At 35.4% G+C, this 25,767-nt stretch overlaps 2 protein-coding genes across 6 annotated transcripts in view; one reads left to right on the top strand and one right to left on the bottom strand.

Moving 5' to 3' along the window:
• Positions 1-1,992: 1,992 nt before the first annotated feature.
• On the top strand, positions 1,993-14,212 carry GALNT3 (polypeptide N-acetylgalactosaminyltransferase 3). Of its 2 annotated transcripts, none has more exons than XR_011337745.1 (10): positions 1,993-2,609; positions 3,852-4,024; positions 5,220-5,369; positions 5,620-5,854; positions 6,650-6,767; positions 7,148-7,348; positions 8,421-8,552; positions 9,433-9,534; positions 9,903-10,001; positions 12,150-12,265. XR_011337745.1 is itself a non-coding variant. In XM_069861178.1 (10 exons), the coding sequence occupies exons 1-10, from the start codon at positions 2,098-2,100 to the stop codon at positions 12,933-12,935; spliced, it is 1,899 nt and encodes a 632-aa protein (XP_069717279.1). In that variant the 5' UTR covers positions 1,993-2,097; the 3' UTR covers positions 12,936-14,212. The 2 variants fall into 2 exon arrangements, 1 of the variants encoding a protein (XP_069717279.1); XM_069861178.1 differs by lacking the exon at positions 9,903-10,001 and adding an exon at positions 12,813-14,212 and having other exon boundaries at positions 12,150-12,302.
• A 5,996-nt stretch (positions 14,213-20,208) lies between these two features.
• CSRNP3 (cysteine and serine rich nuclear protein 3) overlaps positions 20,209-25,767 on the bottom strand; it is a 107,203-nt gene continuing 101,644 nt past the window's right edge. For all 4 annotated transcript variants that reach the window (XM_069861197.1, XM_069861198.1, XM_069861200.1 and 1 more), the window contains one exon: positions 20,209-20,330. The gene's annotated coding sequence lies outside the window, so the exon portion shown is untranslated. The remainder of the gene's footprint in view (positions 20,331-25,767) is intronic.

A 25,767-nucleotide genomic window follows, 5' to 3' on the forward strand; every position in this document is an offset into this window, starting at 1 on the left:
CCATGCCAGAGCAGGTGGATGAGTATGCCCTGAAGGAAGCTGCAGCCCATGGAAAGCCCATGTGTACCCTGTGGAGAGGAGCCGTGTTGGAGCAGGGAAAAAGTTCTAAGAGGAAGGAGCAACAGACATGAAGTTTTACCAACTGACCACATTCTCCATCCCTTCTACACCACTTGGGAGAAAAGAGATAGAATAGTTGGCAATGAAGGAGTGAAGTTGAGTCTGAGGAGGTAGTTTTAGTTTTGTCTTTGTTTCTCACCATCCTACTCTATTCTTAATGTAATAAATGAAATTCATGATCCTTGAGTCTGTTTTCCCCACAGAAGTATTTGGTAAGCAATCATGCTGTCCTTTTCTCGACTCATGTGCTTTTCATTTTTATTTTCTCCTTGCTGTCATGTTGAGGAAGGGGAATGAGAGAGTGGCTGGATGGGTGTCTGGCAGCCAGCCAAGATCAACCCACCAGACATCATGGGAAAACAAGGCATATTTTCATCTGATAATTTAGTTGCAAACCTTTCACTGGGAGAGAAAGCTTTATTCTTAGTCTTGCAGTGTATAGGTGTTGATAGTGTAGCATAAATTTTTCAGCACTAAAGTAAAACAATGTGTGAAACGGAATGCATTTTTTTGAGGGCTTTCTTGGAAATTTTCTGCACCTTGTGAAGCATATTTTGGTATTTTTTAGTATCTATATGGTAATGCTATAATGAGCTTCCCCTCTGCGTTCTTGTAACGATATCTCTATGGTAAAACAACTGTAGTTTGAATGTATGATTTTTTTAAAAAAGCTGATGTAAGCTTTGAAATAAACTGTAACGTGAACAAATCTAGATGCTTAACTGATCATACAAATTCTTGAAGGAAACCAGGTGAGGGTTTTTTTCTGTTTTCTCTAAGTTTCATACTGAGTACATGTTATTCCAGTTACAAAATGGAGAATCTATTTCTGTTTCAAATGTCAAAATAGGAAAGGGTGGGTTTCTTTGCAATTCTAGTCAGTAGTTAGTAAGTGGGAGTTAACTGTGGCTTTTATCTAGAATCTGCTTATTTATTTTCCCAGTTCACATCCATGTAGCTTATACAAGGATAAAGCTGTGCGTTGGATTCAGGGGGCCTGCTGGTTTTTCCCTTCTTTTAATCTGCCAATTTTGCAGAGAGAATTTAATTGAAATCACTTGGATTCTGGTAGTCCTCAAATGTTTTTCATAGTTCCCCATCTTTGAAAGCCACTGAATAATTGCTTGCCTGTGAAAAAAATAGTGTCAGAGTTCCTGAGAGACGAGAGATCTTTGACATGTTCTCTTGATGTGTTGCAGCAGCACAAGTGAATGAAAAAAGTAGAGAGCATAATTACTTGATCCACAGGCTAAATTAACGTGCTCCAAATTACCTGTGTTAAGTCTCCATTGAACATGTATACCAGATAACTAAATTACTCTAAAAATTGCCCACTTGAAGTCTGATTACTTAAGTCTGATCTTGAAGTAAATTTAAAAAAAATAAAAATTGGGAATTTCCAAATTGTGGAAATAAGTTGATAAGTCCTACCTGTCTTAATAATTCATAATTTTTATGTGGATCTTTCCTACATGCAACTTGAAATTACTTTATTGATTCCATCTGTTTTCCTTCTATACCGTCACTGAACTAAAATTTCCTGTTTCTGGAAGACTTAGAACAACATTTTCTTCTAATTTTAAATAACTCCATTTTCAAGATTTAGGAAAAGAAATATTGTAAGTAATGTCATTATGTGTAATTTATAATAATTCATTTTTAGTGGTATGCCTGCTTTCTGGTTCTTCTATTTGAAGTGTATTTTAAAAAACCAAAACAACAAACAGAGGAAATGCATTTGTGTATCTTCTAGATAACGTCGACATATATTTTAGTGGTGGACATGCAATGTTTGACAGTTGGGAGTTGTGAATTAATTCCTGCCCAACAATTTCTTGTAGCTTTACATAGTTGAATGTTAGATGTTTAAATACTTTTTGTTTTATTTTACAGGTATTAAAATTTCAAGCAAACTGATCTACTTGAAGAGTGTCATTCACAGAAACTTCTGTCTTATGATAGTTTTTTTAAACTAGAATGGCTTTGAAAATAATACCTAAACTATTCAAGAAAATATTTTTTCACTGGAAGCTTTGGAAGTTTAGCATTATCGTGTTTGTCTTTCTGGTATTTTTACTTTTGTTACAAAGAGAAGTAGGTGTTCAAGATTTTAAAGATGAAGCAGGGATTGAGCCAGTTGTTGGAAAGAAAAGTCATGTACTGGGACTTGTGTTAAACGCTATGAACAATATCAAAGGTGCAAAGCCAAAAATGCAGATAAAAGCACCCATTAAGCAAACTAAGATTCCTGGAGAGAAGCACTGTTTGCCAGGACACTATACTGCAGTGGAACTAAAACCCTTTCTTGATCGACCTCTTCAAGATCCTAATGCTCCTGGAGCTTCTGGTAAAGCATTTAAAACCGTCAACTTAAATTCAGAAGAACAGAAGGAAAAGCAGCGTGGTGAAGAAAAACACTGTTTTAATGCATTTGCAAGCGAAAGGATTTCTTTACACCGAGATCTTGGACCAGACACTCGACCTCCTGAGTATGTTAAAATGTGTATATCCTAGAAGAAGAAAAAAAATGTCAGAAATGCACACTGCCAAGTGATTTGAGTTCAGCATTAGGTGATAGTTTAGGCACGTCTCCTCACTGTACATAATGATTGGCTGTACACAGTGATCCACAGTTCCAAAGCCAAGAATGTTTAAAAAGGCTCATTTCTTTCATGGTTTTTTAATTGAAAGTAACCATATTTAATCAAGGTTTTCTGCTTTTGCTTATAAGCTACAATTTCTGACTTTCCGGAAGCCTGTTAAGTTTCACTTAGAAGAAATCTAAAAACATAGTTTAAACTTTTTCCCAATTTGAACACCATCCCCCACCCCATCCCTTATTAATATTTAGTGTTAATAAAATCTCCAGCTTAATGTGATAGATTAGGAATTGAAAACTGTTGAATGAGGCAGTGGAACATCTCAGCGATATTGTAGTGTTCAAAAATTTTATTGATTAAAAGTGTACGACTTGTGTAGAGTGGGGTTTGGTTATGAGCAGCCTTTGTCAGTGTCAGTTTATATATTCTGAGCTATCTGTGTCAGTAGTGACTAACTTTACTGAGCTGCTGGTGGTAGTACGAATATCGCATTTCATGTGGTATGGTTCACAATAACATTTGCTAAAGCATAACTGGTGAGTTTTTGCCTGTGTATTTTGTAGTATAATGGCTGTAATAACTACTTTGAGAAGTCTTCCAGCCTTTAAAATGGACAGGCAATAAACAGTAAGTGTGTGGCATATTAATACAGAAGTATTATCTTGTCATCTTGACTTTGAATTGAATTTAAAGTTACGTTCAGAATCTTAAAAAACGGTGGTTTAAAATTGTTTGCCTTGAATGGGATATGCTACCCCAAGGATTATATGGTATTTCTACAAAATGCTGAAGTTCTGAATTACATCTGTTCTATTTTTCCTTGCAAACTCTTCATTCTTTTAATGAATATTCTTCTTTGTATTTTGGGGTTTCAGCAGTAATGATGACTTAGAACTGAGTCAATTGTTCAAGTGGAATTCATATTCATCATATTTTAAAAAATATTTTGTACAGCTTCTCTGGTTGGAGCAAATCTTTTAGATCTAAACCTGGAATAGAAAGTGGAGAAGCTGAAATCTTTAATGTCTATACTTATAAAAGTTTGTACTAGAAGAAGAAGGGTTTTTTTAAGAATCCGAGTCATAACTTTTTGTCCATTTTGTAACATTTGACACTTCCTACTCTGTGTAGATGTATTGAACAAAAATTTAAGCGCTGCCCGCCATTGCCAACAACAAGTATTATAATAGTTTTTCATAATGAAGCATGGTCCACTCTGCTCAGAACGGTTCACAGCGTGATGTATACATCTCCTGCCGTACTGCTAAAGGAGATTATTTTGGTGGACGATGCCAGTGGAGATGGTAAGAAGTCTTAGTATTTTCTCTTCTTTTTTTTTTTTTCTTTTAAAAAGTGAAGACATGTTAAGATTGCAGATAAACTGGTACCTCTTTACCACCATTAACATGCATAATGGTATTCTAATTGGTTTTGTTCCTTTCTTTTTCTGTAAAATATATGTAATAGATGTCTCCCTTCTGTTTTTCCATAAGGTAGTAAAATATGAAATTCATGTCCTTTAAGAGGTTCTTAAAACCCTTTTCCAATTATTCCAATTCTAGGAATGCTTAAACTGCATAACTGGTTGCATGACAAGTAGGTCTGTAATTTGTGTTTCAAACTGATTACAATTTAAAGAACAAAGTATCCAAGGATGAACCGTCCAATGCTTGTAGCATTTTGCATTATATCGTAGTGGTTGTCTATGAAAATTTCATTAATATGGACAGTGTCTTTCCTAGAAAGTAGAATTATTTAATAGAAAAATAATCTTCAATACTCAAGCTGACTGCCACAAATAATTGAATTTATACCAAGTGTGATCAAAAATGCAAGTTCAGAAAAATTCATATGCTTAACTTCAGGTGAATGTGGCTATGTATACATGCTTTTGTTAGAGTATTTACACTTTTTGCAAGTCTGTATTTAGTGTAATGACACTTGGATGTGAAGTTCATTCAGTAGTACAGTTTAATACTAAGAATGGGCAGAGGAAGGAAGATGATGTGGGTATGGACTTGTTTCTCAAATTTTATACATTTATAGAGTTTTTTATATCACTGCTTCTACTGTTCTGAACATTGTAGCCTTTGAAAACTATGTGTAAAATGTGATGTCATTAAGGAAAAAATTGCCTGTTTATCGTAGAACAAGAGTAAGTATGTCTGTGATCTGTTTGCTCTGAAAATTGATTTTAAATTGATATTCAAACCATTAATACTGCAGAAGAGATGTACTAGTACACGTCCTTTCTCTTTTAGAACATATGTAATATTCCATCCTCTGTTCTTTACCAGTAACCTCTTCCTATACTCCCACTCCCAAAAAAACTCAGCCTCTCAAAATAACATTCAACAGTCAGCAATTATATACAGCTTTTTTGTTGAAGTCATTCCTGGAATGAGTGTGAATTGTTTATCCTATTAGTTTAGGAACATAAAATCTTAAGCAATGGCATGTATATACAGTGAATGTATTGAAATTGATTTCTCTTCCTAGAATATTTGCATGATAAACTAGATGAGTATGTGAAACAATTTCAAATTGTTAAAGTAGTCCGTCAAAAGGAAAGAAAAGGTCTGATCACTGCACGGTTGTTGGGAGCTTCAGTAGCAACAGGAGAGACGCTTACCTTTCTGGATGCTCATTGTAAGTGTAACATGTAACTATGCCAGGTCTGGTTTATGATGCTGTTGTCTTTCATTTAATGTTACAATGTAAAAAAAAAAAAAAAGCAATGTATAATCTTTCCTATTGCTAAATCATTTAATTGAAGTATAATTAGCAATGGTATTTAAAAGCAGTGCATATTGGCTTCCTGTGAGCAAGCAATAATATTCCCTGTGTACTACTTTATAGCCAAGTGAAAATTCAGTGTTTGTTCCCATTTTCTCCATAGGTGAATGCTTTTATGGCTGGTTAGAGCCATTATTGGCAAGAATAGCTGAGAACCCTGTCGCTGTTGTAAGCCCTGACATTGCTTCTATAGATCTAAATACTTTTGAATTCAGTAAACCATCTCCTTATGGACATAACCACAACAGAGGAAATTTTGATTGGAGTTTGTCATTTGGATGGGAGTCTCTTCCGAAACATGAAAATAAAAGAAGAAAAGATGAAACTTATCCAATTAGGTAAACATAATTTGAATAATGTTTCAAATCCTTCAGTTTTCATGTTTTTTGGTTATCAACAGCGGGTTTTAAATTAACTAGTTCTTCAGATGAGTATGGTCAGAATCATCTTAGATGATCTTCATAATTATTTAAGAATAACCTTGTGAATTTTACGGCTTTCATAAAAACATACCCTCCTTTAAGTGCTGAGGTTGGGTTTGGAGGGAACATTCTACTCAGATGACACAACTATTTCCTTAATGCAGTAACTATTTTCTACATGCAGTAGGAACATAATAAGCAATTTCTAGGTATCTTTTTCATTGGGAGGGAAAGGTGAGAAGACAATTATAAGCAGTTCTATTCAGAGACAGTAACACCAGTTCTGGGTCCACATTCACCGTCCCTGAAAGGATGACAACAAAGTTTCAGAGCACCAAAATACTAGGCTGTTACAGTTATGCATTTGATGATAATTGTATGTGATTTTGCCTCAGACAGGTTACTGCTCTGGAGGAGTAATAACTTTGCATGATATTCTCCATACAGGGAAAGTATATTATTTTTCCTGGTAATGTCTTTTATATCAGCAGTTGTTAGACTAAACCAGTTGTTAATAAATAACAATGAAACTGTCTAATGAGACTTGGTACGGGTAGATGTAATTGTTTGAAGTGTTATCTATGCCAGGAAAAAGTATTAGTGTAGTGAAGCACTGACTTCCTAGAATGGTTAAAGCATGTTTTCATATCTATGATTAAAAAACGTACTTATCTGAATCCTGTCTTCTTCAGTAAATTTCTCTTTTTGCAGAACACCTACTTTTGCTGGAGGTCTCTTTTCTATATCAAAAGACTACTTTGAGCACATTGGAAGCTATGATGAAGAAATGGAAATATGGGGAGGTGAAAATATAGAAATGTCTTTCAGAGTAAGTTTAGACACTTGTTTAGTGCAGTGGTCTCTATACATACAGTGTATACAGGCTCACTAAATTGATTTTTTTTTTAAAATGTGTTTAGAGTTGACAGTGGAAATGTCCCTTTCCAGGTTTTACCTGAATAGGAAATTCACTTATAGTATGCCTGATATATGCACTCTTGCTAGTGGCTTTTTCCGCTCCCCCCCACCTCCGGTGAGCAATAGCATTGATTATCTGCTCTAGGTGAACCACCATTAGCAGGGAAGTTGGACTTAGATAATCTCCAGAGGTCCCTTCCAACCCAAACCATGGTGTGATTCTGTGATTTTTTTTTTTCTTCTCCATTAATTCTAATTGCGGTGCACTTACGCAAAAAAATTTATTATTAGGTATGGCAATGTGGTGGACAGTTGGAGATCATGCCTTGCTCTGTTGTTGGCCATGTCTTTCGCAGCAAGAGTCCCCATACTTTCCCAAAAGGTACCCAAGTAATCACACGTAATCAAGTCCGCCTTGCAGAAGTCTGGATGGATGAATATAAAGAAATATTTTACCGAAGAAACACAGAGGCAGCAAGAATTGTGAAACAAGTAGGTGGTGGTGGTGGTGGTAATAGAAATCACAGTTGCTGCGTTGAAAGTTTTGGTGAGCAAAAGTTATTTATTGACAAAGTATGTAAAGATTCTAGATATTTTACTCAAAAGACAGAATTCAGTTTGCTTAATGCTGTGGTCTCAGCAAATTAAAAACTTCAGTGCTTTTTGTGGTGGGTTTTTTGATAAGCATGGTTTATTCGTACATTCCTGAAAATCTCGGGTTGTTTGCACTGAACAGCTACCAGGACTACCAGAAAAGCGTGAGAAAAGCTACTCAGCACAGAAAATGCAAACTAACTTGGAGTGAGAAACATAATGTCTCCTTAGTATCAAGTGGCTTATTATTTTTACTTTAAAAAGAGGCTTTGATGTTCTTCAGCTGCAGAGTAAAGCTTCTGCAATGACAGATATCCATCCTGTCTCCATCTGCTTAAAAAATTAAGTTAAATTCAACAGGGTTGGGTGTTGGTTAATTTATCTTTGTAAGTTTTCTGGAACTTTGGTCTTTCACCAGCTGGAATCTAGAGTTTTCTTCAAGAGGCTATTTTCTTGTGATAATTTTTGTGATATCTTATCACTAATAGCATTAGATTTCCTAAGCATGTCTAGCAGCTAGACAACTACATTTTCTCTGGGAGATGCTGCATTGCAATGACTATTATGCTGATTATTTAATTAGTCCAATTCGTCACGTCAGCTCACTCTTTTTAGTAAGACCAGTGTTAACTTTATAACTGTCACCAGTACGGTCTTGTTTGTACCTTCGCAGTTCATGACATTGTTAAAATCCTCGTGGGGAAAAGGTTACTTCTCTTCTGTCCATGTTGAAATGTATTTTTCTTGCATGTGCTTTGAAATGCTACAGGCAAAATGCAACAGGTTTTATGATCCTGAAAAACAAACAACAGTAACCATAGTATTAAAAAAAAAAACAACCAAAAACAAACAAAACAAATGAAGCTTAAAACTTGTTTAATGCTACAATACGGAGTTTCATGGATTTATATTGATATTAGTAAAGTTAGTTCTTCTCTTCCATCCTTCCTTACTTCCCTTTCTCTAACAGAAAACATTTGGAGACATCTCAAAAAGACTTGATTTAAGGCAGCACCTGCAGTGTAAAAATTTCACTTGGTATCTCAATAATGTTTATCCTGAAGTATATGTGCCAGACCTGAATCCTTTGTTTTCTGGATATGTAAGTTTTTAATTATTTTCTGTAGTCTTCCATGTTCCAGGAAGTTTGCTATTCTTTTGTGCTACTTTAGCCATAGCATTTACGTTTCAGCTGTCATGCTCTAGGGAGTTCTGTCACTACTCTTGACAAAGAATCTCTTCTGCATACCTTTGAATATTTTATAGCTTTGTCAATGGTGAGCAAAGCGTCTTAATAACCAACAGTAGCCTTGCTTAATGGGATCTTGCAGCCTGCTAAAATAAGCAAAGTTCTGCCCATCATTAACAGTTAAAATGACACAAAAGTGCTAAGTCAGTGGTGAAAGTTTTCTGGAATTATCAAGGTAAATTTAGCTTTAAATAGTAAGCAATCTGACAGAATTTTTAGTTAATATTAATGATGACAACTGCACAGCTAGGTTTATGATGAGGAAAATGTGTGTTTAGTTATATATGAATTTTTTTTACAGACCATTGCATTTCCTCTGCTAAATAACTTCTTAGGCATTGCATTGCTAAAACAAAATATTAAACAACTAACAATTCTTAACTTCAGGTGAATGGGAATGTTTAGCAGTTCTTCCTCCAATTTTGAATATTTTATGTGTATCTCTTCAAATTGTTACTTGAATAACAGTCACTTTGTATACAAATAGCCTAATAATTCACAGTGTGTGGTTGTAGACAATCATATTATAGTTATTAGACTTTTGGTTAGAAAAAATTAACTCTGAGAGACCAAGATTTTTAGATTTGAGCATTGCAGAAAGTAGCAATGAGCTAATAGCTGTAATTGTTAAGCCAAATGTTAGTTTTGTATGCTAGTGAGACGGTTTAATATTTTGTCATCTCCACTGAGCTGCCTTTTTTTTTTTTCTCTTCTCATAACATCCTTTCTTTAGTTAAAAAACATAGGTAACCACATGTGTCTGGATGTTGGTGAAAATAATCATGGTGGCAAACCACTGATTATGTATTCTTGTCATGGACTTGGAGGAAATCAGGTAAAATATTTGTTAGCTGTTTCTTATGATCTGTTCAGCTGTAACTTTACCATAGTAAAACTTCTAATTTATTTTAGAGACATGGACTCATTTTTAATATGCAATTTTTCTCTCTCTCTTTTTTTATAAGTTCTTTCTCATATATATTGTTCAAGAAAAATTTCATACTGCTCTTCATGTTGTTCCACTTCTAACATTTTACGTTCAGCATACAGATTCAGATTTTTAACACAATTGTACTGCTTTACTTGTTCTCCCCTTTCTATGCAAAGCCTTTTCATCTTACCCTTACTAATTTCTTTTAAGCATCATCTTCTTAATTCTTACTTTCCTTATACTTCCTCCTATTGCTCTTTCTCTGCCACCAGGACTCGCACAGTCAAGGAAGAAGTTGGTGGGAATCCAGCCAATGAGACCAAGTGGCCACGCCAGAGCCACCTTCCCTGTCATGCTTGCAGCCTCATAATGTGAGGTCAAATTGGTCTATCCTGTACTGGCTAATGCAAATAAGTAATATGATTGCATTTGTCCAAGAGAAGCTCTCTTTGGTGCATAGCTCTTAGAGGCAGTGATGGTGCCGTCTTTCTTCTACAGTATGACTTGCGGTAGATGTCAGATACCGAATCCTTCAGGCATTAATAAAAGCAAAATCTCCTTTCCTACTCAGAAATGAACAATTCTTTACTGCCGTAAAGAGTTATTTGGAATAAAATTGATTAACTGTAGATCTCTAATAACTGAAGTTCAACAAAAGTTTAACAGGTTTTGTTAGAATATACTTATAATTTATTTTTTTTTTTTAAAAAATCTTCAATCTTACAAGCCATTCATTGATGGCACTGTGAAAATTCAGACACATGATCCTAGTTAGTCAATGCTTTCCTAACCAATTTTTGTGGGAGATGGTATACTGTCTAGGTTAACAACTACCCTGTTAGATTAGCTTCTTACAATATTTAACTTTCTGTTCTATTCTGTTTTGGATTAATACTATATTAGTCTTTTCACATTGTCATAGTCAAGAACACTATACTAAGACATTGTATTAAGACATCTGCTGTCTGCTTCTGTTGTCTTTGCTCTCGAAGTTATCTTGGACTGTACTAAACCTCTATGCTTCCACGTATTATATTTTTTGCTTTTCTTGTTCCCATAAAATAGTCTGACTCCTTGTAAATGCCGACCTGCAGAGAATTTTAATAGAGGTTGTGCTGGTAATGCTGAAGAGGTGTGCATATTTACTTACTTAATTCTTCTCCTTGCAATACTCTGTTTTCAGTTGTATTATAGTTATTACCAGACCTCAGCAGTGTAGGCTGAAATTTCCCATTTTTCATCTTTGTTCATGTATTTGAGATAGGAGAAGGCAGCAGAAAAGACAACCTAGTTTTCAGAGTTGTACATTAACTGTTTCCCATTCTTACTTTTAAGAATATTCTGGGGCTGGGAACATGTCCATCCTGATAGCATCTCAATCTCCAAAATCCATGAAGTTTTAAACCTAGCTTTCAGATCATATTTTCAGGGCTCGCAAAGATTTTGGAGTTCAAAACATAAATCAGAACAGATAAGTCAGATTAACAGGTTTAGAACAAATTATTATGTCTGAGAGCTAAATGGCTAAGCAGGTTGCTCCTGTCAGTACCTTTCTCAGTCAGTAATGCAAACACTTAAGAGTGAGGTGCCTGTTCGCTCCTCAGTGCCATTACAATGGATGCCAAGGCACTGAGAAAATGGAAGCTGACCAGTTAGACAGATAGCTGAAAGCCACAGGGAGCTAACTGAGCCTGGTCTTAGTAGTCAAAGAAAGATATGGTGAAGGCTGACATATGGACCAAGAAACAGTGGTAATGGGATGTAATGATAGGCAGTCTGCTGTCTAATAAAGGAGAAAAGGAAGAGTCCAGGATGGTTCGGTAGGATGGGAGGTATAAAAGGATAGCTGTGTCTGTAAGTCTTAGAATGAAAGCCCTGTTAAGACCTGAATTAGAGCTCAGGATTCCTGAACCTGAAGGCTACTGTCAGGAAATGACTTTAAAATTCATTGAAAAAATACATACTCGTATTCCTTTTCTAATGGCTCGCTCACAAGAGAGCTTTTGTCTTTTTGTCAGCATTATTGTTTAGATCAAGCAGCAAAAGCTGGCGTATAGCAATCAGTATTGTTCTGTGTGACAAATTTTTGGTTTTGTTTGCTCTAATAAAAAACAAAATCCAGCAACAAAACTTGAATAAAAATATTTGAAGTTCAGAAATGCCAAAATTTAAGTTATCCAAGCAGCTATCCCCACTCTTCAGTTTGTCGTCTTGAATTATTTATGATTCCTTTGGGAGCAAGCAATGAAATCTTGCATCATGATGCTTATGCACAAAGCATCATTTGCAATTTATGCATTTAAGTACTTCTAAACATATTCTATTGCATTAGTATTTAAATATGCTTTTAGTTTTGTTAACGTTTTTAAAGTGTGTATGCTTAAAATCAGATATTCTGTATTTTCAAATTGTTGAATAACAAAAGGAATCCATTACTTTGTGAATATGAATTTCAAAAGATTGGTTTAGTACTCTTGTTTGTATTAATTCACTGATATTTTAAAAAATTATTTAAATAGTACTTTGAATATTCTGCACACCATGAAATTCGACATAACATTCAGAAGGAGCTTTGTCTGCATGCTTCTAAAGGACCTGTGCAGCTTCATGAATGTAACTACAAAGGCAAGAAAACTTTTGCTGTCGGAGAAGAGCAATGGCTGCATCAAAAGGTATTTAGACTGCACAGTCTATTGGCATCTTATCAGTGATCTTTTATGTGAGTTAATTGTTGATTTCCAATAAAAGAAAGAACCTTAACAAAAAACTCAGAAGCCAAAAAAGAGGAAGTTTATTTCTGGGAGGAAAATTTAGATAATTTGAGCTTTTCAGTAGCTAGACCAAAACTACTTTAAATGAAGAGTAGAAATGTCACTTACAAAACCAGTTGATATTCTTAAGTGTGTATGTTTGGGCATCCACCTCAAAGCCAAACCAAATGTTTTGTGTCTTTTAAAATACTTTATAAAAACTTCCTAAGAAATAAGCTGGCACTTGCACACCACTGGTGTGCAGTTGCTACTCCCCACCCCTGTGCTACCTGCATGGCCTTATTCTTTTTAGCAAAGAATTTAGCAAATTCTTTTTTTTTTTTTACTTGGGGGTTAAAAATAAAGAGTGAGGGAAAATAGCATGCTAATTTTTTGTTAACTGTTTCTTTCCTTCTTTTCTATCCCCTCTAGGATCAAACTTTGTATAACGCAGCATTACATATGTGCCTTACAGGAAATGGAAAGCATCCGAGTTTGACATCCTGTAATCCGTCAGACCCCTTCCAAAAGTGGATCTTTGGCCAGAACAATTAATATTTGATATTTATAAGCCAGGAGCATTTTATTAAAACAAAAGATCCATACTAAACTGTGATCATATATGTATACTGTATTTTTTAAGTGATGCATACTTTAAATACAAAATGTTTAAATAGTTGCTTTTTCCTCTTACTTAAGTTGGACATAGAATATGTCATCAGAGTTTACCTACGAGTCTTATTATACCAAAGATGACTGAGGTTCCAATTAAGAAAAATGTTTACAATATTTCTTTGATAAGACTTTTATATATTGACCACTGATTCATGAACCTGATTGTCCTCTTTCACCTTGGGGACCCTATCTATGTTGTTTTTCCATGTACTGTAAGTACTTCTGAGGAAGACTGATTTTTCTCTCTAGAGTTAAGAGAAATTATTGTACACTGTCTGAAAACCAAACCTTTATTTGTATATCTTTATGCTCAGTTGGTTGACTTAATTTTGTATTTTTTAGTCATTTACTTTACTTAGTCAACTTTTCTCAGTATTTTTTTTAAGTTCCTTCACTTGAAAAATTAAATATTTTTTCTTTGGGATAAAGCTAGATAGGCAATCACACTGTGCTCAGCTTTTAGCAAGTAATTCTTATTTTGTAAAAGAAAAAAATAATCATCACTGAAATATACGTGTGACTATTTTAATGGAAAATCTGCTTATTCTGGTGATTAATCTGGTTTTATTTAGCCAAAACTTTTTGTATAGGTTTTTTATATTTCATGAACATAAACATTTTTAACAAATTTATATTGTAACAGAGGTCTGAGCTTCTTAACATTAACACATTTTTCAGCATTTTGTTCATAATTGCTTTAAAATTACATATTATCAAATAAACCCACCTTTTTTTTCTACATCTTAGTGATTTATGTAATGTTTACCTAACGGATCTCTAATATTATCTGTACATAATTTCTTGTGCAAACACTTGCATATGGATCTTTTTTTTTCATTGTTGTTGCTGTTTCCCCTTTTACAAAGGAATGACCTCAGCTGTATCAGTTCAGGTGAGACCTTGGCCTTCCTAACTATTCTGCTAGTTCTTCAATGAAATACTGTGTTCTTGTGCACATCTGCAAGTATACTTCAATGGATCATGTTGAGCTATGACTTCATAAATAGCATTCATTTGATTGAGTATTTAAAAATATGTATCATAGAACCATAGAATAGTTTGAGTTGGAAAGGACCTTTAAAGATCGTCTTGTCCAACCCACCCCTCTGCAGTGAGTAGGGACATCTTAAAGAGATCAGGTTGCTCAGAGCCCCACACAACCTGACCTTGAATATTTACCCAGATAGGGCATCTATCAGCTCTCTGGGCAACCTGTTCCAGTGTTTCACCACCTTCATTGTAAAAACATTTCTTCCTTGTATCTAGTCTGAATCTACCTTCTTTTAGTTTTAAACCATTACCCTTAGTCCTATTGCAACAGATCCTATGAAAAAGTCAGTTCGTATCTTTCTTATAGGCCCTCTTTTAAGTATTGAAAGACCACAATAAGATCTCCCTGGAGTCTTCACTTTTCCAGCCTGAATGACCCCAACTCTCTCAGCCTGTCCTCATTTGGGAGGTGTTCCATCCCTCTGATCATTTTTGCAGCCCTCCTCTGGACCTGCTCCAACAGATCCATGTCTTTGGAATGTTAACAAGAAGAAATCCTTTCAGTAGTTCCAAGTTATCTAAAAGGCAAGTGAAATAAGCAAGACTAGCAATAATTTTTCAGAAACATTATCTTAAGCTAATTTCCTTCTCGGGCTTGATGACCGTGCCTTTGAGGCCTGTCTTGCCTTCTATAAGGCTTTTGGTGACACCTGTGAGAATATTCTGTGAAGTTAAACCTGTATGACTTAAAGTAACTTGCTACAGTGTTTACATAAATTGTTGAAAAGTCTGTACTGGAAAGGGTTATTAATGCTACTGCAAAACTAGAATGATGTATCGAATGTTATTGCACCAAGATCTGCCTGTGCCTGCTTGATAAATATTTCCATAACTCAGTAATGGAATACAAAATATTCTCATTACTTTCACAGAACAAACCAATACTGGAAAGGCAACAAATGCTCTTGACAAACCAGAGGAGTTGAGGGAAAAATAGGATGCAAGTCAATGAGAAAATTGTCCAGCAACCTTGAACAGAGGATGGGAGATAACCTAAATAGCAGGTGTGCCGTGTTCCCCGTGTATGAAATGGAAACCAAGTGTTCAAAGAACCTGTTCTAGAAGACAAGGTATTTAGCAAAACCATTTAAAAGGATTTGAGTTCTTTTAGTGCTTCATTCATATTATACAGCAAATGCATTGTATTATTTTTAATACGACTGAAAGGCAATTTCTTCATGCAACCTGTTTCCCTTGCAAACTTGTCAGATTAGAAATTGCATATATGAAACATCATTTATCTACTCATTACCACTTTTTCTTTATAAAAATCACATTCAAAACTTGCATAGAATTCAGATTGCAAGGAAAGAAAGGTTGTGTTTCACTTGGAGGTAGGAATCTCTTCATATGCAATTCTTCAGCGCTAGAGGAGCTTCACTCTCTTCTTTTTCTGTTTAGTAATCTAAGAAGATAGTACAGGAGATATGGCAATATATGGACTTGTCACTGTTTTCTACAATTAGGTATGGCAGGTCACCTAGTAATTATATTTTGTGTTCAGTTCTAGCTGTGGAAGGGAAAAATTATTCTGTCATTTAAAATCATCTTTAGTATTTTCCTTTCATTTTTTTGAGACTTCTTTTCTGGCCTAGCACAGGTCACTTGTGAGTAGGCTTTTTAACAATGGCTAGTATTGCAAACACTTTACTTATTTGTTTTTACACATTTACTACCTGTTCTTTAAGCTACAAGTGATATTTCAGTTTGTATTTTTGCAGTACTTAGTACAATAGTAATTCAGTCTTACTTGTATGCCCTACTACCTTCCAGAAAAAGAGGGAAGCAGATCTATAAACATTAAGTGACTGTTCTATTCTGTTGAAGATCCAAAATTAACATGTATATCTACATTTCTTAAAAAATCCTTTTCTGAAAGTAATAACAAAGCAGCAGTAAAAAAAAAATTGCAGGCAGTTCAGATATTAGTTATTATGTGTCTTCTCTGTGCTTTTCCAGCATCTGTCTTTAATTTTTCATGAAAAGTAAACTTTTTCACAGGGGTTTTTTAGAAGGTAGAAGCAGATTTTCTCCTTGGCATATCTTACTCCTCCAGCACGATTGCCTTGAGTAATTATGGTACATTCTACAATGTGGTACTAACTTTTCAGTATTTTACATTTTGCTGTATACTTTTCTTCAAATATGTTGAATTACTCTGAGAAATATATGAAACTCAAAGAACTTGTAGATGCTATTTCCTTTTAAAGAATAATCTCCTGCATCTCGAGAATGAGCCTTACATAATCTTATGCATCTGATCAAGATTATAATAGTAGATTGAGAGGTAGGGGGCTTGATTTTAGTGGCCAATTTATCAGAACTGCAGCCAGTCCTTTGAAATTATTCTGCACGGATCTCTTCTAGGGTTATACTTTATATTAAACTTTCTAAGGAAGGGATATGTAATCTTTTCAGTATTTTATTGTACCTCCTGAATTCTTCAAGCAGGGATTTCTTCACTTAAATATACTGCCCGAAAGTGCGCTTGTGTCAATAGCACAATAATATTTCAAGCGGTAGTTTAATAATATGATGATAAAAAAAGGATTTTTATTAAAAATCTTTGTTGCATCGACAAATTACATTTCTCTCTTAAAAGTTTTTTGAAAAGTTTTTTATCAAGCTAAATACATCTACAATATCTGATTCTGTCTTTTATAATGTAAATATCAGCTTGACCTTATATTGTATAAAAGATAGCGATAATAAATTTAGTATGTCTTGTTCAGTTTCTTTACAGTGTGAGGGAGAAATTAATACAAGATTACCATTTTTTAAAGGAAGGAAAACTTCCCAGATTAAAGCATTATCAAAAGGTTGGAAACTGTGGGTGCCCTTCATTTCTGGGAGAACAGAGACAGTACAGCATTCCACACAGAGACTATAATTACACACTGGTGTTCCCAGGCTGAGCAAACTATTGTAGAATCCTCTAAAATGTGAATGTCGTGTTTCTGCCCAACCCTCTTTGTCATCGCATCAACTTTTATCGCTTTATTACCAGAATTATGTATATCCTGGGTTCCCTTTTTAGATATATATTTGATCTACTTTTCACACAGTGAGAACTTCCTAGGAGTAATGACCTCAAAACAAATATGCTACCCTAAAATATTATGGTCCCAGGTATTGTATATGAAATTTTATTCTCAAGTCACTTGGACTGGCTTGTCCTAAATAAGACTGATTAATCATGGAAGATATCAAGTGATGGCTGAAACACTATGATGAGGCCTACTTAACTGAGGCAGGTGAGGTATCTTGGGAATATGAAATCCATTCTGATTTGATGGGTTTCAAAAGGACCCTCTTAGTCTATCAGGTAGAAGTAGTTATCGTATAAAAGTCACAGCGTGACCAGAGAACTGTCTCCGTTCATTAAATGGCTGAATTCTGAACCATAATAAGTTGACTCAGCACAACTCAGAAGCAACAATACAAACTGATGCTACTAGTACATTGTTACTGTTCAACTGCTCCAAAGTATGTAGAGGGGGATAAGAATCAAGTTCTTTTGAATGTGACTATCATTTTTGTCACTTGTTGGTATAAATAGTTTCTGAAGGCTGTCCAGTAAAATAACATTTGTCCACGTAGATTGACTTACATCTGAATAAAAATCTTTGCTTTAGTATTAACCTTTGTTTTGAGATTATTTGAGTTAGTAAGATTTGCAATTTAACAGGGGGCAGCAGTTCACAATGACCCAGAACACATCTAAAATGTTGAACTGTGCTCCTGTAGGACCAGGAAACAGTTACTGAAACAGCTAAATCCCATTTTAGCATCAGAAAACAAGAAATAAACCACTCTACAGTAATGACATAACAGAGAAATAATTCATTTATCCTCCTTCCAAAACTCCTTTCTCTCTTGTTAGCAGGAAATTTCTTCCAAAATGTCTATTGAAAATATTTAGCTTTGTTCCTTCAGCAAATATCTTAATTTCTCCTGCAGACAGCATGGTCACACTACACACTGAAACGCATGAATCATGAGCCTTTACTCTCCTCTGATCTAGTAGATTGAGTTGAAGTGTGTTTGTCTTTTTTTTTTTTTTTTAAAGCTGGATTGCACATCTGAAAACCAATTAAACCATCTTCAAGTCCCTCACATTATCTACAGCTCTTCTGGATGTCATTAACATTCATGTAAGTGGCATACTGAAAATCAGAGTTTGTGCAGGGGGGTGTCTCCAACTCCAGGGAAGGGGGTCTCCAGCTCTTTTACTACCTTCTTTTAACAACAAAAAAAATTTAAAGCACTTTCAGCAGTAGTATCATGCTCTTCTCTTCCCCCATGGAGAGGGGGAGGGAAAGTACTATTACACATACAGCATGTAAAAATCCATACATAGATCAGATAGCTATGTAAACTACTGAAGGTTACCAGAAAAGCCAGCATCAGTGTTAACCTCCATCTCACCATCTTCTCTTACACATCCAGGGCTGTGATCACAACTGCTGAAGAAGGGATGATTTCAGGCAAGGACAGCTCAGCCTTGCTCCTGCAAGGACGAAGGGGGTCCTGAATTTTGTGGGACATCAGGGCTGGTGGCTCTGGGTAGCTCCTGCCCATGAACAAGAAGCCCCATGGGTCCTTCGTGGCTCTACCTGCCTACCATTAACTGCAGTGAGACTTTGCCAGCTTACCATGCCTGAGGGTTTTGTTTCATCACCCTCAGAAGTAATTGCTGATTTACACTAGAATGAGTGTAGAATTATGTGAGTTGTATTAATAGATCAACTTACAACTGAACCCTAGTATTAAATCTTCATACTTCTAAACCAGCATCCTGATGTCTTGAACACTGCTGTTGAAAGTTGTTTTACAAAATTTTTTGTGTCAGTATGGATTAGCGAGCCCTGGAGCAGCACTGCTAACCATAGTTCACGGCAATGCAAAAAGCAGCCTGACAGCAGATGTTCATCTGTTCCATTCTGTGCAACTGAACAAATTAAAAACAAATGGTGGCTTAGATCCTGTAAGAACTTATTTTTATAATCCGCCGAACCTCATCTGACGTTTATCAGTTTTCGTAAAGGCGACTAATTTAGCTATATGTAACTTGTCATTAATACACACTTAAGGACAACTTACCTTTTACAAATATACAGCCCAATTTTAGTAAATATCTGCATAAAAAGATGGCAGAGACATGTGATTGTTAATTATTTTCATAATGAAGTATGTTGATCAGCTGTTTTCAAAATAATTAAGCAGTTATACTGAAATGCAACAGTTTGCTTTATATGCCATTCTAGCCATTGAAATGATGCATTGTATAAAATTTCTGTGAATTGTCCACCAGAGAGAGCTGTTGCAAGCTTTTTTTCCCAGCAGCTGTTGAAAACCATTATTTCACTAACTTAAACCCGAAATTATTAAATTCACCATCATAGGTGCAGATGAATCAAATAGTTTTATTGCATTGGCCAAACAGAAGTGTAGGCAATACTATCACTAAAGGGCAAATGGATGTACCTAACAAGGCTGGTTTTGTTCATTTCTTAAACATTTATATGCTGATTAAATTAAAAACAAAACACCCAAACTGAAACCGTGTCTCCTTGCACTACTGAAATTTCACAGAGCATCTCTGGAGGCTCTGCAGGCCTAGGGGAGGGGGTACAGCACTAATTCTGGCTCTGTTAGAGGAGAGAAGAATGTCTACCGACTGCATAGTAGAAATAAGATGCACAATGCACTGGCAGCCATGATGTAACGTAGAAACCTGTTTTACTTCATTGCAAACAAATGGACAATATATACTGTACAATATATAATAAAAATACAGCCAATACAAGTGCCACTAATTAACAAAAAACCTAATGTTAAGACTTAAAAATGCTCATTTTTGTAATATATACACTGCAGTAATAAGCCACAATAAATACATCAAATTCTATATCATTCATAATAAATACCGAAAATATAAATACAGAAGAATACAGTTAATTTGAATAAATTATTACAACATAAGGTCTAGGTTAAGTTCTGCTGAATATTATTGTAGCTTATATTACCCTTTGGCATCTTTGATGTTACAACTTCTGTTAAAAAAAAGGAAATGTGTAGTTCATGAAGCTTAAAATTATTTCCATGTACAGATTTTAAGATGAACTTTCTTTCCCTTCGCTTCTTCAAACAGTTTAAAAGTAGCAGTCCAATTAAATGTTGCTTTACTGTTGAGATCGCCGTAATTTTGGTATGCAAGATCATCTGTAATGGAAAATGTTAAGTACTTAACATAACTATTTTTCTCAAAAATTACTAGTAAAGTTAGAAGTAATGTACAAAGTTTAAACAAATGTCTGCAATTACACCACAATTTTACTAGTCCCATCTGAATAGATTACATGTCTGAAAGACCATCAACTTAAGTGCCTTTGAACTCATGCCGTGGTGTATTATTTACCACTTGCCAACAAAAATTTCAAAAGCAATTTTATATGTTTATGGGGAAATATATATACACTGAGAGAGATGAACCTTCTAAAAGACTGGGCTGGACTAGACAGCGTCAATGTTATGTAGTTTCTTAAAACAATGAAAACACTGAAAAAAGTAGTGTTGGTTTTGTTTGTGTTTTTTACAAAAAGCTATCTATTCCTGTATATGGAAACAAATCAAAAAAACCGATTGCCATGTTTTATGTTAACAAGTATTAACAAGTACATTTGTATTAATAACTCTATTTGTAAAAGGTTATTACACCAGAATGCAATTTAAATTAAAAGATCAACTTTACTAAGACAATATTACAGGCTGAGGCTCTTAGGAACGGATTCGTAATCTACAGAATTTGACTATTTTTGCACTGTTAAAATGTCTAGCGCTTATTATACATCAAACACTTTTTAACATGTTTCACAAACTACACTTCAGACATATTTCCATAGAAGTGCCTACAATCAGTCAATTAAAAGAAGAGCCCAGTTGTTAAGCATCGTTTACATGGGCATCGTTTTGTGAGAACTGAAGTCATGGTATTTGTGTGAAATGGTTCGAAAAAGCAGCTTGTTTGCTTCTGGTTTTGTTTTAGGAGAATCTGCTGCCAGCGCACACAAAGATGCAGTCATTTCAAGAAGCTGAAAACTTGTGCTCAATCTGTATATCACAGACTCACAAATGGATGGCTGGTTCTCCACAGTGATCCCCCAGAACCCCAGCAAGGTTGACCCTCACCCGTAATTCAAACCAAAATTTCATTCTTAAGAACATCTTTAAAAAGTTTAAGATGGAGAAACCTAGAGGAATTAGCTGCCATAACGTACTGTCTAATTTGACTATCTCAAGCTAAAATGCTAATAAAAAGGACACCTATTTCTTCTTTCCTTTTAGTGCCTCTTGTTATTGGAAAAGCCAATTGTTTTATTAGAACATGTGCCTGGGAGGTAATTAAAATGATACTGAATATGACTTTGCAGTTGACACAGGCAAAGAAAAGACATGGTAGCAATGCTTCTAGGGTGTTGCTTTGCTTTGTAGACTTTACCCCAGGCTTTTGGATATGTCTTTTATTTTATGTCTGCCTGTATGCAGCTGGTACGGAAACATGACATTTCCTATTTGTACCAAGTTCAAATTTGTTTTAAAACGTATTAAGTAGCATAATTACTATTACGTTCTAATTTGGGCAAGCTTGTAGCGAACATGCATATACTTTTCCATCCTTGCTCTGGGGATATCTTCATTTCCTTTTTTCCTTCCAACCCCTCCCTCCCTATATACTGTTTTCTTTTGCCCTTTAAAATAAAAAAATTGTTCTTATCCATCTAACTCTAGCCTTCATCCTTCTTTTCCTCTAAACTGCCCTTTTTGTCTGTCTCCCCCCCTCCAGGGCATATCCAGCCATGCCTCAACATAAAGTATGTCTTGATCATTGTGTTAGAACAGTGGTGTTCATTAGTATCTTCCACCGTTATTCCTGCCCATTGAGAATAGCTAATCCAGTCCTCATGGCTTGTTGGAAAAGTGCGCAGTTAGAAAAGAACATACACGTGAGGCAAACACCTTTTGTTTTATTTGACATTCATTCATAAAATACCTAAGTAAAGCAAGCGTTATTTCTAAGATCCAAATTAAAATAATTCAGTAAAAAAAATTAGGTTTGCCTTGTGACAGTTTGGGGTTTTTTTCTCCACTCTTCCTCTCAGGCCCTGGATACAGGGCTGTCATCTTCTCAAGTGAGAAGCAGACAGAAGTAGCAGTACAAAGTGTCATGAATGTGGCTCTCCAGTCAGGGGACCTTGTGTTCAGCAGGTATCCTCCCAACCACAAAGACTATAAAGCAGTACAACAATACACATATTTTAACTTTTCCCTTTTAAGATCTAATTCACTTCTATTTTATAGAAGGGTAGTTTTAATTTATTACTTATATTTGAAAAAAAATCATAGCAGTAGTTTGAATGAAATTTTTTGTTGCCCTTAAGTGATGGTTTTCCGATTTCCCTAATCTTGGATTTTCATCCTGTGCTGGGCTGTGCTGGATCAAGAACGACACTCTTCTCCTGGATCCCAGGCAGATGCCTCAGGAGATGAGGATCCCTCCTTACCATATCTCTGCAGCCTGTGGGGTAGGTTTCTGGCCTGTTTGTTTGTGTGTATGGAAAGGGACAGATGCCCCACCGGGACTGCTCCCTCATGACTCTCATATTCAGAGGTGTGGGGCGATGATGACAAACACACACACTAGTTTTCACCACAGTTCTGAGCTATCTACGTGCTAATGTTAAGTGTAAAATAAAAATTAGCTGTCTCACCAAGATAAAGCACAGAGGACACTAGAGTTGCCCTTGTGCTCAATTTCAATAAAAAGCCTTACTATACAACAGACCTTGCCCAGACATTAAGATGAAGGGAAGAAGGAAGAAAAAAGAAAAGACTAAGGCTGAAAAACAGATGTTTAGCATATTGGATGTTCTTATAAAAACTAAAAATCTTGGTATCAGCCATTAGGGTAGCAGAAAGTTCTCAAGGGTAACTTTCCTCCTTAACTGAAAACTATACTCTGGCACCTTTATTAGCAACAAAATTAAAAGCTGCCTCTGATTTGGGAGTGGGAGGAGACAGTGAACAGGAAGCACTTACGAAGAACTCAAGCATTCAGGTGTTCACTCAGCCATCTTTACAACTAAATCACACTTTTCATCACAATGTTAGTGCTCTGGATTTCACGCTTCTTGGAGAAAATGGACAATTAATTTGCACATGGTCAGTGATGACAGAAAACAGCAAAATTAAGGAAGATTTTTTTAAAAAAAATTAGAAACATTGGAAAGGCAAATGCTGAGATTTCTCATACCAAGGAACATGTTAATGAACTAGACTCTGTTTTGAAAATAACAGTAGCTTTGTACCATTTTAAAAAAATAGTAATCAGATTTAATATTTTAGAAATAAATTCTATAGAATATATTCTCTGAGTTAATGCTAGTTTTTCTAAGTATTTTACATCAAGTGTTCTGCAACCATAATAAAGTAGATGATAGAATTACAATTTAACGTAACACCCCTAAATTCTTAAGGATTTCCCATATCATCCTCCTCTGTCCCTGTCCCTGACTACGTCAGGAAATTAAATAACTGGCACAATGAACATAAGTTTATACAACTCAGGAGCTGTAACATGGTTTCTTATTTAGCAAATGCCTTTTAGAACAATATCATGGGTCTCTCTTGCCTTAGCTCTGAGTAAGAGCACCTGCTTTGCTACAGGAGCAGCCTAAACAAGGAGTTTCAGCTGAGAGAATTCAGCTGGCAGAAGAGGACAACACGCAGGGGAGTGAGGCTGCCTGTTGCTGCCAAGTGTGGTGTTGCAGGCAAACTGCAATCTCGCTGCTCAAATGTTAAGCACTCAACAGGCAAATGTTGTATATTCAACACAGCTTTCATTATAATTTTAACTGTGAAATTTATTGTTAAACTTTTCCTTGTTAATCTGGTCCGTGGAAAGGACAGATTGCTTTTGCTGTGTTTCACATTAGTGATAAAAAAAAATAATTCTGTTTTCTTCTGAGCTGGACTGGGCTTTATTGGGAAAGTGACTTAGTTTGCAGTCAAAAATTTAGTTATGATGCCAAAAAAGGAGGAAAACAAACAGTATTTTGCCTGTTCTTTAGAATTATTTTTTTATCACAGTATCTCCAAGTACATTACAAACCAGAGCACACCGAATGGAACTGACACAGCAGGACAAAGGCAAAGCCAACAGAACCCAGGTCTCCTCTGTCTGAGCCCAATTCTCTCTATCCTGTGTATTTCACTTCTGACAAAGACCTAGGAACATCAAATATATTTAAAAAACATAATACGTGTTCTGCTTTGCATACAAATATATGTATACAGTCTTTAATAAACTAGCTGTGTTTCATGATGATGTCCTCTTGATTATGAGGCAGGGAATGTTTGATGATAGTTTGTTAGCACATTTACTGAAACGCAACATTCAGTGAGTAACCACATGGTGAATAGAATCATAGAATCATAGAATAGTTAGGGTTGGAAGAGACCTTAAAGATAATCTAATTCTAACCCCTCTGCCATGGGCAAGGACACCTCCCACTGGATCAGGCTGCCCAAGGCCCCATCCAACCCGGCCTTGAACACCTCCAGGGATGGAGCAGCCACAACATCCTTGGACAACCTGTGCCAGTGTCTCATCACAGTCATGGTGAAGAAATTCTCCCTAATGTCTATTCTAAATGCTACCTGCAATTTCTGCAGAACTTGGACAAAATGCAGGATCGCATCATTAACTGACTCCATTAACAGACCAGTGAGCAGGTGAACCCGTATTTATAAGAAATGATGGCTACTATGATAGTGTAATCAATGGCCTTAAAATAAATAAATGTCAACTCAAATTATGATATACTAACAGGAACTAATGTAAACGAATAACAGTAAATCTCTACAAATATAAACTTTCTGATCTAAATAGCATACAGCTCATCAAAGAATATTTTTTTAAAAAAGAAAATAAATATTAGAAAGTTTAACTGACCAGCTCTTAATTTTTTAAATATGTGCCAGTGTGCATGAGTTATAGTTCTTGGGAAGCAATTGCAACCAGTTTTGACAGAAAAGTTCTATTTTTAAGTCTAAAGTCAGTTAAAGCTTTATATATAATGTCAACAATCCATTTTTTCCAGTTCATATTATAGGCAAAAAGGCATCCAGTTTTAGATGCCGTTCCAGTGATCTTCTGTGTGAAAATTCTGTTTTATTGAACAGAGGGAAATGCTTTTGTTATGACTCGTTTTTCTGAACTATGTAGTGTAATCGTAAACTTATCTACCAATTTATTACCTGGCTTCTCAGGAGTGATTATCAGTAGCCAGATATCTTATGAAATAAAGCTGATATAGCTTTCAATAAAGTAAACGTTTACACAGACGATATACTGTGTCAATACAGAAGCAAATATTGCTGTTTATCTTTTAGTAACATAATACCTCTAGCATGCAGAAATAAGCCTGCCCAAAATGAAAGGACTGGTTATCAACACAAATATTAACCAACTGGGAAATGGGACACATGGTATATTATTGTATATTATCCCAGAAAATAACATTAAAACATTTTCCATCCCATGATTTATTTTTCCTTATATGAAGAGTACTTTTTTCTTCTAAACAAAACCTGGAAGTTT

Source organism: Phaenicophaeus curvirostris, chromosome 7 (genome assembly GCF_032191515.1).
Source record: "Phaenicophaeus curvirostris isolate KB17595 chromosome 7, BPBGC_Pcur_1.0, whole genome shotgun sequence".
NCBI lineage: Eukaryota > Metazoa > Chordata > Aves > Cuculiformes > Cuculidae > Phaenicophaeus > Phaenicophaeus curvirostris.